The sequence below is a fragment of the Xiphophorus maculatus genome, chromosome 6 (assembly GCF_002775205.1).
Source record: "Xiphophorus maculatus strain JP 163 A chromosome 6, X_maculatus-5.0-male, whole genome shotgun sequence".
Taxonomy (NCBI): Eukaryota; Metazoa; Chordata; class Actinopteri; order Cyprinodontiformes; family Poeciliidae; genus Xiphophorus; species Xiphophorus maculatus.
The window spans coordinates 15245109-15259273 of NC_036448.1; the positions used below are offsets into that span (position 1 = coordinate 15245109).

The 14165-nt window shown below is 38.6% G+C and overlaps 1 protein-coding gene across 8 annotated transcripts in view; it reads left to right on the plus strand.

Moving 5' to 3' along the window:
- The window catches only part of kmt2c (lysine methyltransferase 2C), a 75590-nt gene that overhangs the window by 14750 nt on the left and 46675 nt on the right, over positions 1-14165 (plus strand). For all 8 annotated transcript variants that reach the window (XM_023335885.1, XM_023335886.1, XM_023335888.1 and 5 more), the window contains exons 3-12: positions 3423-3511; positions 6066-6213; positions 6704-6907; positions 8216-8325; positions 8479-8588; positions 9146-9308; positions 9392-9563; positions 10608-10722; positions 12077-12252; positions 12346-12698. In XM_023335885.1, the coding sequence (XP_023191653.1) occupies positions 3423-3511; positions 6066-6213; positions 6704-6907; positions 8216-8325; positions 8479-8588; positions 9146-9308; positions 9392-9563; positions 10608-10722; positions 12077-12252; positions 12346-12698 (1640 nt within the window). The remainder of the gene's footprint in view (positions 1-3422; positions 3512-6065; positions 6214-6703; positions 6908-8215; positions 8326-8478; positions 8589-9145; positions 9309-9391; positions 9564-10607; positions 10723-12076; positions 12253-12345; positions 12699-14165) is intronic.

Consider the following 14165-nt stretch of genomic DNA (forward strand, 5'->3'; position numbering starts at 1 on the left):
AAACATGGAGTGTTGCCTAGAATCTTTCATGCATGTTTGAGAAATCCTTTAATCTCTCGTGTCAGCCATTCAGCTTGGGGAAGACCTAGCAACACATTTGAGGATGAAGCTCCTCCTCCGAACTGCAGTTTCTAACCCAAACTTCTTGTCCTCTCTCACGACTCTCCCACTCAGCTCCTTCAGACTATCCAGCCGCAATTGGCAAACACCTGGTGGAACTGTGCATCTGCTGAGCTCATTAAGGAGCTATATCTCAGTTAAACTCTGGTTTAAAAAGTTATTAAAGGGTTAATATAGGAGCGCTGTTGTGATGACTTTCTGAAGGGCCTCTGTCTCTTTATTTATTTATTTGTTTTTTTTAAGAGAGAGGCCCAATTTCAAGGTGTTAGTTGATGAAGTCAATTTTCTTAATTTTGTAACAACTGAAAGTAAAATAGGAAATTGATTGTGCTATGAAATGGTACTCTGGGCCTGGAAAATAAACATTATTTCCCCTCTAATATCTTTCACTGCCATAGAAATATGCTATAGAAATAAATTCGTCAATTTAAATTCAAAAATACTTTATTGGTCCAAAAAGAAAATTAAATGTTATAACTCATTTAATTAAAGAGTTATTGTAGATGGTGATGGTTGTGGGCAGAAAAGATGTTCTGTCTGTGTTACAATGAATTTTAAGATCAACATTAAAATACTAAAATCTTGTTTACCGTAGTTGCCTATTAGTGGTTCTACAATAAATGTTTGAAATAATTTTAACTAAATCTACAATAAAACTGGAAAGAAACTTTAATATACAAGAACATTTTAATGAAATAAAGTTGACTGGTGTGTTTATGTTGGGGAAAGAATTGTGCTTTAAAGGTCACAGAAGGCTAAACGAGCCTCTCAACAGGGGCTAAATGACTTGTCTGTGTGTAATTTTTATTTTATTTTTTTCAGAACAATGGGAGTTTCAACCTCACCAAGATATTCATTTTCAGTGGTATGACTCAAGCTTTTTGGTAATTATGTTTTCAGACAAAGTTTCCTTGAGGCTCCTTCTGTCATTTTTGTGATTAAGGTTTGCTTCCCATGGAAGTCATTTAGAGGGAGGGGTTGATTTGGCGTATAGCCATTTGTGATTTTTCTCTCCAGTGGCACTGAAGATTACCCCACCACCCCCAGTCTTTTCTTTCTCTTAATTCTGCGTATCTTCCTGAGCACATAAGAAACATTCCTTTCACTTGGACTGTTTTGGCTCTCCCCATATATCATGCTAACAGTGGATGATTTTTAGTGTTGTATTTATAATTGTTGTCTCAGTATTCTCACCTTTACCATAAATGGTGTTTCCAGAATTAGCTTGGCTGATTCTTTGGTGGTAGTTGCTGAGGGTATTTGTACTGTTTATTAAGAAGTGCGTTAGTGTGTTAAAATCTAATATGCAAACTGTAGTGCTGTATTGTTGATTAATATACACCTACCTATTCTTTTTTTTGTTTTTTCACTTTCAATTACACTACGACCAGAGTAATCTGTTATGTTACTTTCCTTGATCAACACAAAGTAGTGTACAGTTAGTAAATTAGTTTTGGAAAATTTTCATAAATAAATCTCTTTAAATGTGCTGTGTATTTTATTCACCCTCCTTTTAGTTGTCTACCTCTAAATAAATCTTAGGTCAAGTAATTGCCTTCAGAAGTGACCTGGTTCTTAAATATAGTCCACCCATGTGTAAACTAAGGGTGTATTCACACCAGCCCTGTTTAGTCCGCTTTAGTTAAACTCTAGTTTGTTTGCCTAGAAAATTCAGTTCATTTGGGTTCAGTTGAAGTGAACTCCGGCGCGGTTCGAGTTCATATGTGAAGAGACCGTTCCCAAAGCAGGAAGGTAACTATAGCGCAGGGCATTCTGGTCAAATCAAAACAAAACAAAGCCGTTTGTCTAGCGTTAGTGGGAGAAACGGTTCGTAGTCTTTTACAAAAGTGAAATCTTAGAAAATGATGGCACTCCAATTTTGTTTACATTTCGTGAGGAAGGACGTTGCTCTTATTCTCTTCTTCAGAGGTTTCTGTGTCATTTCCTTCCGAGATACACCGCTACCACAGGCGAGGAAGACAAACAGGTTTTGCAAAAGGTTACATTAGTTTGAAACGGTACTGTGTGAAAGCAAACAGCAATGTCTGAAAATGTATCAAATGTTGGAATTTTGGTCCCTAGTCGAACCTCCCCTTTATTGGGTATGAAACATCCTCAATCATAGCGTAGATGCGTCTGTTCTGCTAAGCCCCAGAGGATTGTTAGAGAATGTTATTGTGCCAACATCATCATGAAGACCATGGAACAGCAGACACCTCAGGGATATGAAGTTGTGGGAAAGTTTAAAACTTTGAACGTCTTACAGATCATTCCTCAATTCATCATCTCAAAGTGCAAAGTGTATGGGTTTTACTTTAAGCCTACCAAAATGTGGCTATTCCTATAAAAAGAACTTAATGGGGCCTCTTCAGAGGAGAAGCCACTTGTGGCTGAAATTATTGAACATGTTATTGAACATAAGTTCTATTGATATTGTTCAAGTGTCAATCACCTTCAGTTACCAGAATAGTTCACTTTTACCTTATATTAATTAGTCAAGTTTGTTGTGAAGGAAGGCAAGTTAGTCAGGTTTTTGGGGCGACTAGTACAATGCAGCACTTTTTTGCTTTGAATTTGAAATGTAAGACCAGTGATCAGATGGATCAAGTGCCTTTATTGAAAGCCTGATTATTTACTGCCAAATGACTGAAATAGAACGGTTCTAAAACGGCACCTTGAGCAAAAGCCTTTGCAAAATGTATTTGATGACATTTTTATCTCAATAACTAGAATTCAAAAAGTTTTTCTGTAGAAATACTTTTTTTGAAACACTTGTGACTTGCTTTATATCTGTTCATAAATAAGAACTGCATGAGTGTGTATTTTAATCACACTCATGCCCACACTCGTGCATTTTAATGTGTGTTTTAAACACACACACATTACTATCTTTTTGCCTACCCAGCTTTGTCGTATTTGTGGTTGTATCTTGGGTGCAGTGCATTATAAATTAATAGAATAATTCTGTTTATAACTAGCTGTGGATTATGCATAAAGGCATCTTTTGATTCTCACAAGTTTCCACTGTGCTGCTGGAAATATTTTATGTGGATACTTTCAGTGGTGGTTTGTGGTGTTTTCTATCTTGTTCATGTTGATGATAACTATTGCATCCCCTGTCACTACTCAGTCTCTGCCTTGCCCTGGGCTCTATTGCCTCCATTAAATCACCTTGGAAACTGTGGCTATATTTAACTAATTCATAACCACACCATCAGCTTCACTTCATTAGCCAACCTTTGTTTTTCTTTTCTTTCCCCTTTTGATTTCCTCTGTTTGTTTGTGTCTCTTCCTTGCTGTAGGGGTCGCACCAGGGGAAGGGTTGTTGTGGATGAGGAGGACAGCATGGATGGTACAGAGATAACGGAGACCACAGACCCTCAGGATGCAGGTAAGACTTTGTAGTCCCCCTTCTTGATCTATTATGCACACATTGGTTTTAATAAGCTTCTACATCCAGGCAGCCCTTTGCCAAGAGTGCATCAAAAAGTGTGTCAGTAAAGGTAGCAGAGTCCCCTCACCAGTACTGTGGTGAGGGGTGAGAACTATGAGTGAGAGCTTTTTCTTAGCACCCCATGCTTCGTCTTTAGGGCTATAATTGAAAGGGTTTAAATGGAACTGCGATGCTGCTTTGGGTGTGCATTTTTTCTTCTCTCTCCACTTCCATCATTCCTCTTGCTCTGAGATTGGCATTGAGGTGCAGTGGGAAAGAGCCCAAGGCTAATGCCCTCTAAAAGCTTTTTAAAATCCCATCAGTCTCCTCAGACCCATTTATGTGCTTTTTTATGTGTACATCACATCACATGACCAGGCCTTCCATTCTCATACATCTTAGTGCTTCGCTGTTCTGTGCCTGAGATATTGGGAAATTCTGAATCTGTGAACTGGCTTGTCTTTTGTTTTACCTCAAACCACAGTCATTTTTTATTTAGCGAACAAAACAGTTGTTTTCTTTTTTTCTTTTCTGTCTGTGGGCTTTAAAAAAATCAAGAACTACAGTGATGTAATAAATAAGAATATATTTGAAAAAGTACATTTATTAGAAAGTGAAATGCATTATAGAGGTTTTTTTTATTCAATGATGTATTTCTAACATTTATTTCTGCTATGTTTTAATGCAGTTTATGAATACCCTAAATTCAGTTTCTCAAAATTTACCCCCTCCACACTAAGCCACAGATGGATTTTGCTCTGGATGCTGGCTGTTCAGAATGCTTAATGCCAGCATAGGCAGGGTTTCCATTAAATAACAATTATCAATGATTGCTTTTAAGCTCAACCAATTGAACTAGATCCCCTCCCTCCCAGATTTCACTAAATCCACGTTGAAATGCTGTTATAGGTGCTGATGTTCTTTGCAGGAAGAGGGGCCCCTAGATCAAATTCTCCTCAAGGTCCCATACAACCTTGGACCGGCCCTGCATGATGAGCTAGACCCGCTGCACTTTGCATCTCCCTGCTGGATACAGAGGGACAAACAGGGAGATTGAATTTATGAGACCGAGCGTTTCCATTTTCTGACTGTTGAGTTTTTAATAAGCGCTACAGAGACTATTTGTTTTGGCTGCTACAGCTTTAAGGAACAAGTTTTTTTTATTTGGAATCACAGCAAGTCCTGGTGTATTTTCTTTAAAAAAATAAAATAAAATCAAGCAACGCTTAGCCTGGCAGTTATAGCTTGGCAGCCCACCAGGCTTATAATACACACGGGGAAACCCTCATAGTAATAGAAAGTTGGGTGGAAGGAAAAAAAAATGCTCCATAAGCAACAGTAATGACTGCATGCGTAAGGGGATCATGAAGGAGAGGCTATTTAAATGTTTGTGGGAGATTCACAAGAGAGTGAGTTTGGCTTGAGTCAGAGATTTAAGAGGCACCACATAGATGTATTCAGGACATGGGCCACAAATCTCACATTCCATGTGTTAAGCTACTCCTGATCCACAGACAGAACCAGAAATGTCTGAACCAGGCTAAAAAGACAAAGGATTGGATCAGTGATTTGGGATGCCATGTTATCTGTTGGTGTTGGCCTACTGTGATTAATCGAGTCCAAAGTCAAACTCAGCCGTCTACTAGGAAATTTAGAAAAATTCATTCTTCCCTCTGCAGACAAGCTCTGTGGAGCTGCTCATTTAATTTCTTGGCAGGGCTTGGTGTGTACCCATGCTGCCAAAAGCCACCGTGCTTGATTGTCCAGATTAAAGTCAAAAGGAGGAAACCAGCCCCAATAATGCAGATGAGCTAAAGGCTGCTATCAAAGTACCCTGGGCTTCCTAAACACTTAAGCTGTGTCAAAGGCTGATCGCCTCTATGTCACCGCATTGATTCTGGAATTCAAGCAGAAGGTGCCCTGACCAAGTGTTGAGTGCATAAGCTGTACAATAGATGAACATAGTTTTACTTTTAAATAAATTACGGAAATAACCTTTTGTTAATATTGTTCTTTATTGAAACGTACCTGTATGTAAAAGATATTTGAATATTAATGTCAAAAACTGTTATCTAGTTTCCTGCACAACTCTTTAACTGTCTTAATTGTTAAGCTATTTAGATGTAGAGATCTTTAAATTGTCAGTGTGAAATTTCACATGATGTCACTGAATGTTTGCTGCATTGACCTAGTTAAATGTTACTTCTAAGTAATAATACAGTTTTTCAGGTTTTTTGAATTGAGTCATTATGCAATGGTAATGAACACGGGATATTGTCAGTCTTGACATGACTTGTGAATAAGCATTACTACTTGAGGAATGTTTGTTTTCTGTGCCTCACTTGTGGGTTAGCTGTAATCAATGCTTGAGGTTTTTACCTCAAATCTGACTTCAGTGCAATTAACCTGCAATAGTATTGGTATGTCTTAATATGTATATTTGTAAACCATGATAAGTTATTAGTAGATATTTGACTAACTAATTTCTTGGTTTTGTTGTTTATTTCCACAGAAACACAAATCCAGCCAGTGGAGACTGTGGAAGTGGAGACCACTGAGGCGCCAGAGGAGGAGAAACGCTCTTCCCCTCTGGCCCAGAGCCCCCCAGCAGAGAGTTCAACAGGACCATCTGTCCCAGCAAGTGGAGAAATCAAAAGCAGGTCAGTAGCACTAAACTTTGCCTGACCCACAGTTAATATTGGTTATATGTATGTGAATAAAAGAAACGTGTAGTTTGTCCAGTGAAGAATATTGGTTTTTGTCTTGCTCGTGTACACACGTGTGGAAGTCATCGGGTGGTGGATGCAGTCTGCTCTTCCCAGGTGTCACTTTGTTAAAGGCTGTAATCAATCTCGTAGCGTGTCTCTACCATTGATGTTAGTGACTGAGGTCAGATCAGCAGCGTCTCCTGGGATCTTATTACCAGCCCAACTTTGTCATTTGAACGATGGCTTTCTTCTTAAGAAATCTGAAACATTTTCATGTCCAGATGTGTGTACGATTATGTTTTTCGGTTCAAAGTGGAAAAAGAGAGCCATTTAAATGCCTTTTTGCCAGAAGTGAGAAAGTTTAAGTTCATGCTGACATGCATTGTTTTGTATTTATTCACAGTAGGTTTACAATTAAACATTAACATTTTCTTGATTTCAGGGAGCGTCTCTGTGCCTTCTGTTACTGTGGTGGTCGTAGCCTTCTGGGTCAGGGGGAACTACAAGTATTCAGCACCACATCTCTGCATGAAACATCTGTCAGCCATAATGGTGAGGAAAGCTCGACAAGCGACGGCAGTGATGGCGACGTAACTGCTCAGCCAAAAACGGCTGTTGACGACACCTCAGGAGAGAAGGAAACCAAGTAAGCCCATCTTCGAAATGTTTTTGTTTAAAAGATTAATCAGAGAGGTAGAAAAATGAACCAAAAACTGTAAGATTTTTGTAAATCTTTAATCTGCCGCTACTGATTTTTGTTAAATTAAGTTTGTGATTTTGAGCTATAGATAAAAAAAAATATCTTTCTATATATGAATTTAAAATATTGTAACATTAAAATGTATGTAGGTACATAAAACTAGATTTTTTGCCAAAGCAACGCAAAGCTACACAGCTGTCTCCCTCTGCATCACTAAAAATATGAAACTATAGTAAAGCCTTATTGATTATTGGACAATAATCAATAATCAAAACCCCAGACCCTTAGTTTTAGCATAATTCCTCAACTTTCCTGAAGACAGATTGACAGAAATTGACTCTTCTAAGGATAAAATTGAATATCCTTGCTATAATATGTTCTTCATTCCTGTTATCTGCTGAAGGTTTTCCACGTTCAAAAAGTAGCAGTCTGAAGAATCTGCTAACACACCATCCATGCCTGAAAGGAAAATTCTGCTTACTTTTCCACTTCAGTTTTGCTTTCAGTTTCACTATGGGAATCACTTCAGCATGACTGGCGATTCCCAAAGTGAAACACCACACTCTGTTATCAAAGAAGCAGGGATTACGCTATGTAACCCTGTGGTCTTCTTCCCTCTGTAACTTCTTCTTCACTGACTATTGTTGTTAGAGAGAGATTGGATCCTCATTTTCCAAATGGCTGGTCACTGCTGTCTCTGACTTTCTTGAACAACAGCCTAGTATATTTGGTGACTTTAATAAACTGAATTCTGGTTTTCTCAGTTCCTGATATTGTCATGAAAGTAGAGTGGTTTGGTCTGGCAGTCTGCCAGGAAGTAGGTACCTTTTATGTTTTTTTTTTTAATTATCATGATGGACAGACACGGTGCAGTTGTAAGAAAGGTGAATATAATTACATAATTAGGCTGTAAACAATAAGGCGTCTTATCATGAGTGTGCAATCTTGTCAAAAACAATCTTTTTAATTATTTATTATTTTGTCTGTTGATTGAAATGAAGGCCCCTTTGAAACGCTAATGCTTTTTCATTTATTTTCTGTGTTGTATAACTTAAAGAAACATCCTTTTTAATCCTTGTATGACTCAGGGCAACCAGACTCTTCATTCACTACAATAGATGGCCTTTTACTTTCCCTCATCTCAGTTTTCTTGTCTCCTTATTTCAGCTTTTGAAAGTCTACGTATAATCATTTCGCTTTGAATGGTTTTAAACTTCCTTTCTGTAATAAATTTCACCTCCTCCTCCCCCCCAGTGGGTCTGAAACCTGCCATGAAGAACCAGACTCTGCCAGTCGATTTTGGGATGAGCTTTCTCACGTCGGCCTTCCACAAGGTCTTAAAGTCCAGTCTCTTTTTGAGTCAGGTAGGATTGGCGATACTGTAACTTACCGTAATTTTTTTGAACCAAGCATTTTATTTTTCCCTGTTAATGAAACTTTGTATTTGAACCCCATTTGATTGCTAGTTTTTGCCTTAGAGGCTTTTATTTTGTATTTTATCACTTGAAATTTTCTAGGGCAATGTTGGGCACATCAGAGTTGTGCCTTGTGGTCTGACGGTGTTTGTGAGGGCGAGGGACAATCTCTTCTTAACGTGGACAGAGCCATTGACTCAGGGAGCACAAAGGTAAGTGGAGGGAGAACATCTGTAGACTAATGGGTGTTAACACCATCTTAATGTGCCAGGGCAGCAGGGAGGGACTGCTTCATTGAGGCACAGAAAAGCGGCTGGATCAGGCTGACTGGTAAAGGTCAGAGAGGCAGCGTGGATCTCTCAGCTGTGAAATGGAAAAGGTCATGCCACTCAGCAGCACACAGCTCTCGTAGCCGGTTGGCTGTGTCTGGTAGCAGTGTTGCTGCTCAAAGTTCTCTGATTGTTTGCAGCCCATCGGTCCAGCAGCTGAATAGCAATTCTGCCACTTGATCTCCACTGCGGCTATTAGTTCACACTCATGGAGTTGGCGGACAATAGAAGATGCTTGAGATTTTGTTGTTTTGCTCTTAAGGCTAAAATCCAGATTCATATTTTTTTCGAGAAATGTTGAAGGATCTAAACCATCCTCCCTTTTTTTTTTTAAAGTCAGTATTAGTCACGATCTTTAGTGAAGCTGGTATAATTATTATGCTTTTGCAGACAAAGACTGTTTTTACAAAACGCTATGTTATTTTTCTTTGTCTCTACAGCACTGTGCATACTGTAAGCGCCTTGGAGCCTCCATTAAGTGCTGTGCAGAAGGATGTGCTCAACTCTACCATTACCCCTGCGCAGGGGCAGCTGGAACATTTCAAGATATTAGAAGTCTTTCACTCCACTGCCCAGAACATATTGAATTGGCAATTCTCAAATGTAAGTTAAGAAATTGCATAATTAGATGAAGAATATCATGTGCTAGATATTTACCGATGTGCCTGTTGTGTTTGGTTTGATAGTTGTAGACGATGTAAATTGCGTGCTGTGCGATAGCCCAGGGGACCTACTAGACCAGCTCTTCTGCACCAGTTGTGGTCTGCATTACCACGGGATGTGCCTGGACATAGCAGTGACCCCTCTAAAAAGGGCAGGTTGGCAATGCCCAGAGTGCAAAATCTGCCAGACATGCAAGTGAGTCACTTTAACCTCCCACCTAAATGAAGCCTTACAAAGAATCTGTCTCTTTCACTGGTGGTCCTTCTTAGTTTCTGCACCGCTCCCAGGCATGATGCACGTTGTTTTGTTTGCCTCTGTGGCTGGTGAAAAACTAACTGAGAAGCTTAATTCATGTAACCTCTGACCTTTATATAAACTGCCCATTGAGGCTTAAGTCTTATATTTGTATAGAAAACCCAAATGTTTTTTTAGTTGTTTAGCACACTTTATCATATCTTGTGCAATAAACTGTCAATTGCACAAGATTCAACATTTTCTGAAATTTTGTATTAACATTAAGCTTGTAAAGAGCCAGCCATTCATTAATGCTAAGTACTGCAAGTTTAGAATAGAAATATCCTCTATTGTCCCGTAGTGGGGAAATTCAGGTGTATCAACAGTAAAGTGATGGGTAAATTGAAACATTTAAATTCACACAAAGAACATAATAACAAAAATTCAGAAATAAGAGGTTCCATAGCAAAGGCACATTTAAAGCATAAGAAAAAAAAAATACTGTGAAGTTACATTCAAATATATTGTAAGAAACGTGAAACCGAATTGGATCATTTAAAAATGAAATGTACAAACGGTGCTTGTATATTTGTGCATAAAAAACAGCAAACTAAAGTGGGCAAAAAATAGGATATAAACACTTTCTGATTCAGTTGTTTAAAAATTTGCAACAGCAGGAATGTAAACAGCTTTTTGAGCTCGTTGGAATCAGTTGCCGCATAGAAGGTCCTGCAAATATCTAAAGCAGTATTTATGTATTCATGTCTTCCAAACTAGTGTTGGCATTTGTCTGTTGTTGTAACTGTTTGTCTTTCGACCTAAAAATCATAACAAAGTGGCACAAACTCACAATGTCCATCCAGATCATGTCTACCTGATTTTAGTGAAGTTTTGAAATATGGCTCGATGAAAGAAAATACTTTGAATATGACAAAAAGTTCTGTTTAGGACGTCTCAAATCTTACACAGTATCACTTCACTCTTTGTTTTCTGTATTTCCTGTAGGAACCCAGGAGAGGACACTAAAATGCTGGTGTGTGACATGTGCGACAAAGGCTACCACACCTTTTGCTTGCAACCGGCTATCGACTCTTTGCCAACCAATGGGTGGAGGTGTAAGGTAGGACTCATCCTAAACTTCTCAGCCCCGGACTGATAAAAAAAAGAAGTTATTTTTAATTGTAACATAACTGTAATGAAAGCAGTGAAACTTGATACACATTGTCAGAGCGGGAAATTATTGTGGTTGATTTAAATTGTTGTTTGTACATAATGGTACTCCATTTTCCTCTTTTTTTTCTTTTTTTTTTCCTTGCAGAGTCATGTTGTGTTCAGTGTGTGTAGATGGGAAGAAAATAAATACACCAAGGCTCTGTTGCTGGGTAGAGTGACTTAGACCCAAAGGAATATGCACATTGTGTGTGAAAGAAATGACTCGGAGCAGCTGATCCCTTAAAGGTTTCAGTTCAGCCTCCGCGCCAAAAGATAGTACAAAGTGTACTTGCATGTACAAGCACAAGTGTTATGTTAGAGTAGGTCACAGAGAAGGAAGCAGCAGGTGAAGAGTTCCCCCACATTTGGCTTCTATGCTTGACTCAGCACAGAACCATGCAGCTAACACAAATCGTTGATGCTCACATCTCCTCAGCATGAGCGCCTGTCTCCATATGTGTGTCAGTTTTGTTCTGAGTTGTGTGGTCTTTCTGACATACAGATCGGAGAAAAAAAAGTAATCTTTCCGGTTTATTGCTGGAAAGATGCTGTGTCCTCTGATGTTGTCTTTGTTGAATTGAGTTGCAGAATCTTTTCTTTAGAAAGAAAGAAAAAAACATTGTTGAGCTGTGTGGGTAGTTGGTCTTATAAACTGCAAACTCAGTTGTGTGATTGTACATGTCATGAATAAGCTATAAATAGATGTTAAAAAGAAATTAGTTGATGTTTTTTAGAAAATATTTTCCAACCAAATTTTCTGAGAAACTTCTTATTTTCATCATTGGCCCATCTTGCATATCAAATTTAACATAGAGGCTTAAAATCTGTGCGATACCTATTTGAGTTTAAAATGTACAGTATCTTGTCTACATATTCACACTTTCATGTTTAGATTCCTCATTCTCATGGACAATAGCAAAAAATGCTATGCCTCATTCCCAAGCTTTAACTCCAATTTTCCTGAAAAGGTTTTATTATAAACAATTATTGCAGGTTTAAAACAGCAGCATGTTGCTGTTCCCTATTTTCAGTCTTTCTGTCAACTAGTCTGTATTTTTTTATGTAGTGCTTTTAAGTGAAATAAATGGTTAAGATTCAGCATGAAGCCAAAACAAATGGAAATTAAACTATTGATATAATTAAGGTAGAGTTAGGATTAAATAATCCTTGCAGATATTTATTAATGAAATGATCCCTCTATTTTTTTTTTGTACTATACTTGTTCTAAATCGCTCTAGCATATTATGCCACTTTCTCCACAGAACTGCAGGGTTTGCATCCAGTGTGGAACACGAACCAGTGGACAATGGCACCACACCAGTCTGTTATGTGAGAACTGTGTCCAAAACCAGGACCCCGCTCTGTGCTGTCCAGTGTGCTCCTGCATCCTGGACCCCGAGCGTCACAAAGACTTACTACTTTGCCAGACTTGTAAAAGGTAAGAAAAAAAAGTGCTTAGCCTTTTGCTTACTATTTGTGTTATAGAAATATTTGTTGAACAATCCTGTGAATTCCTTTGCACTCCTGTCAGATGGCTACACCTGGAATGTGAGCGTCAGAACTCAGGCCATGGAGAAATCCACCCCAGGGAGGACTATGTTTGCTCCAACTGCAGGTCTCCTGCTGCAGAGCGGGCGCTGGAGGCAGAGGACATGGATATTGGCCCAGAGCTCAGTCCTCAACCAGCCCCCATGCACATAGACTCTGAGACTGGCCTACCGCCGGCTCAAAAGCACAAAGACCTTGAACCTGGCGTTCAGCTGTCCCCTGAAATGCACAATGATCCCAAACCGGAATTACTCGCTGTTCCATTGCACTCTGATCCAGAGCATGCTCAAGCCACCGTCCAGGAGGAGAAGTTGCCCATGCCAGACCAAAAGCCTGGTGGGTCTTTGTTCAAAAGATTATACACACTTTAGTCTCTGATCCTCTCTAACTTTTTCTCCCTTTCTCTTTGTTGATCAAATAATCTTGAATTCGTAGAAGATAAGCCCCAAAATTGCTGTGTTTTTGAATATGTTGAACAATGGCTGCATCATACATCAAGCTTCAGCTTGTGTGATTGAAAATGAAACCCAGGGTTTGTGGTTGAGAATTCAGAATTCAAGAACGGCTGGCCACAGAGGTATAGTTCAGAGAAATGGTTTGCCATACCAGCCTACACTTTAAAATCGGTGTTAACGAAGTTGTGTGAAAGTTACTGTTCATGAAGATAAAAGAATTGAAAGGAGAGTTGTGTACCGCAGCAGCACAGAAAGAAACACTCTCTTATTTTCAAGGAAACATTTGAGTGTTCTCACACTACCATATGGTGTCCCACTAATAGCAGATTAAAACAGTGTTGTTCTTCATAATTCTCTGATTTTAAATTACTTTAAAAGGACCTATTATGTACAATTCAATTATTTTACTTCCTTTATGGTCTCTACTGCTTCTAGAAACAATCCTAGTGCTTAGAAATCAACTAGCCATTTTCTGGCAATAAAGTAATGTTTTTGGTGTCTGGAAAGTGAGCCATTTAATAGACCTCCCAATACTCATGTCTGTCAGTGGGCACTTTTCTGTTTCCTATGAACACAAGCAGAGCTAGTCAGCTAGTTTTACCGCTGTATGCGCTGTACAATGGCTGCTGAAAAAGCAAGTGCTTTGTTGTTGACTTGTTCAGTCCTTGATGGTTGTGCAGGAGCCCCCACTCATTCTGGATCTGACTCAGGGTCTAAGATGTACAGCTGTACAATTGTACATCTGTCTGCAGCCATTTTCATGTGTCTAAAGTGCGAGTGTAAACAGAGTTTACGCTTCCACTGCTGCTATGTGGCCAAAAGTGATTTATTTACAAAAGAGACAGGAGGCCCTTAAACAGCTCATTATAAACGGAGGTCAAAAAGAGTGAAATTATGTGAGAATGATTTTGTGAAAAAATGTAATGTTTTGTATAACCTGTAGGTCTATCCTAACTTGTTTAAAAGGAAGTGTGATAGGTTCCCTTTAATGTGTAGGTATGTTGGGATGGATTGCCTTTGAGCAAGAATGAAAGATTTGTTTTCTGTATTAATTTAAGAAATGTATGTAGGTAATAAATGTCAAAAGTGTAGATTTCAGTAAAACCACTAAGTAGTTTTTCATTAAAGTAAAGTCTACCTGTATTGTACTAGATAATGACATTTGATAAACCTAGCTTATAATTTTGGGAAACTGACCAGACTGTCAAGATTTATACTTTTTTATTGACTTGTACATGGATGTGCAATTTTTGTTAGAAACCCATATATCCATAATCTTATTTGCACCAAGAATCATTTCAGAGTTCCACTCATTCCAAAACTAAGACCAACACCTATGGTTCAACAG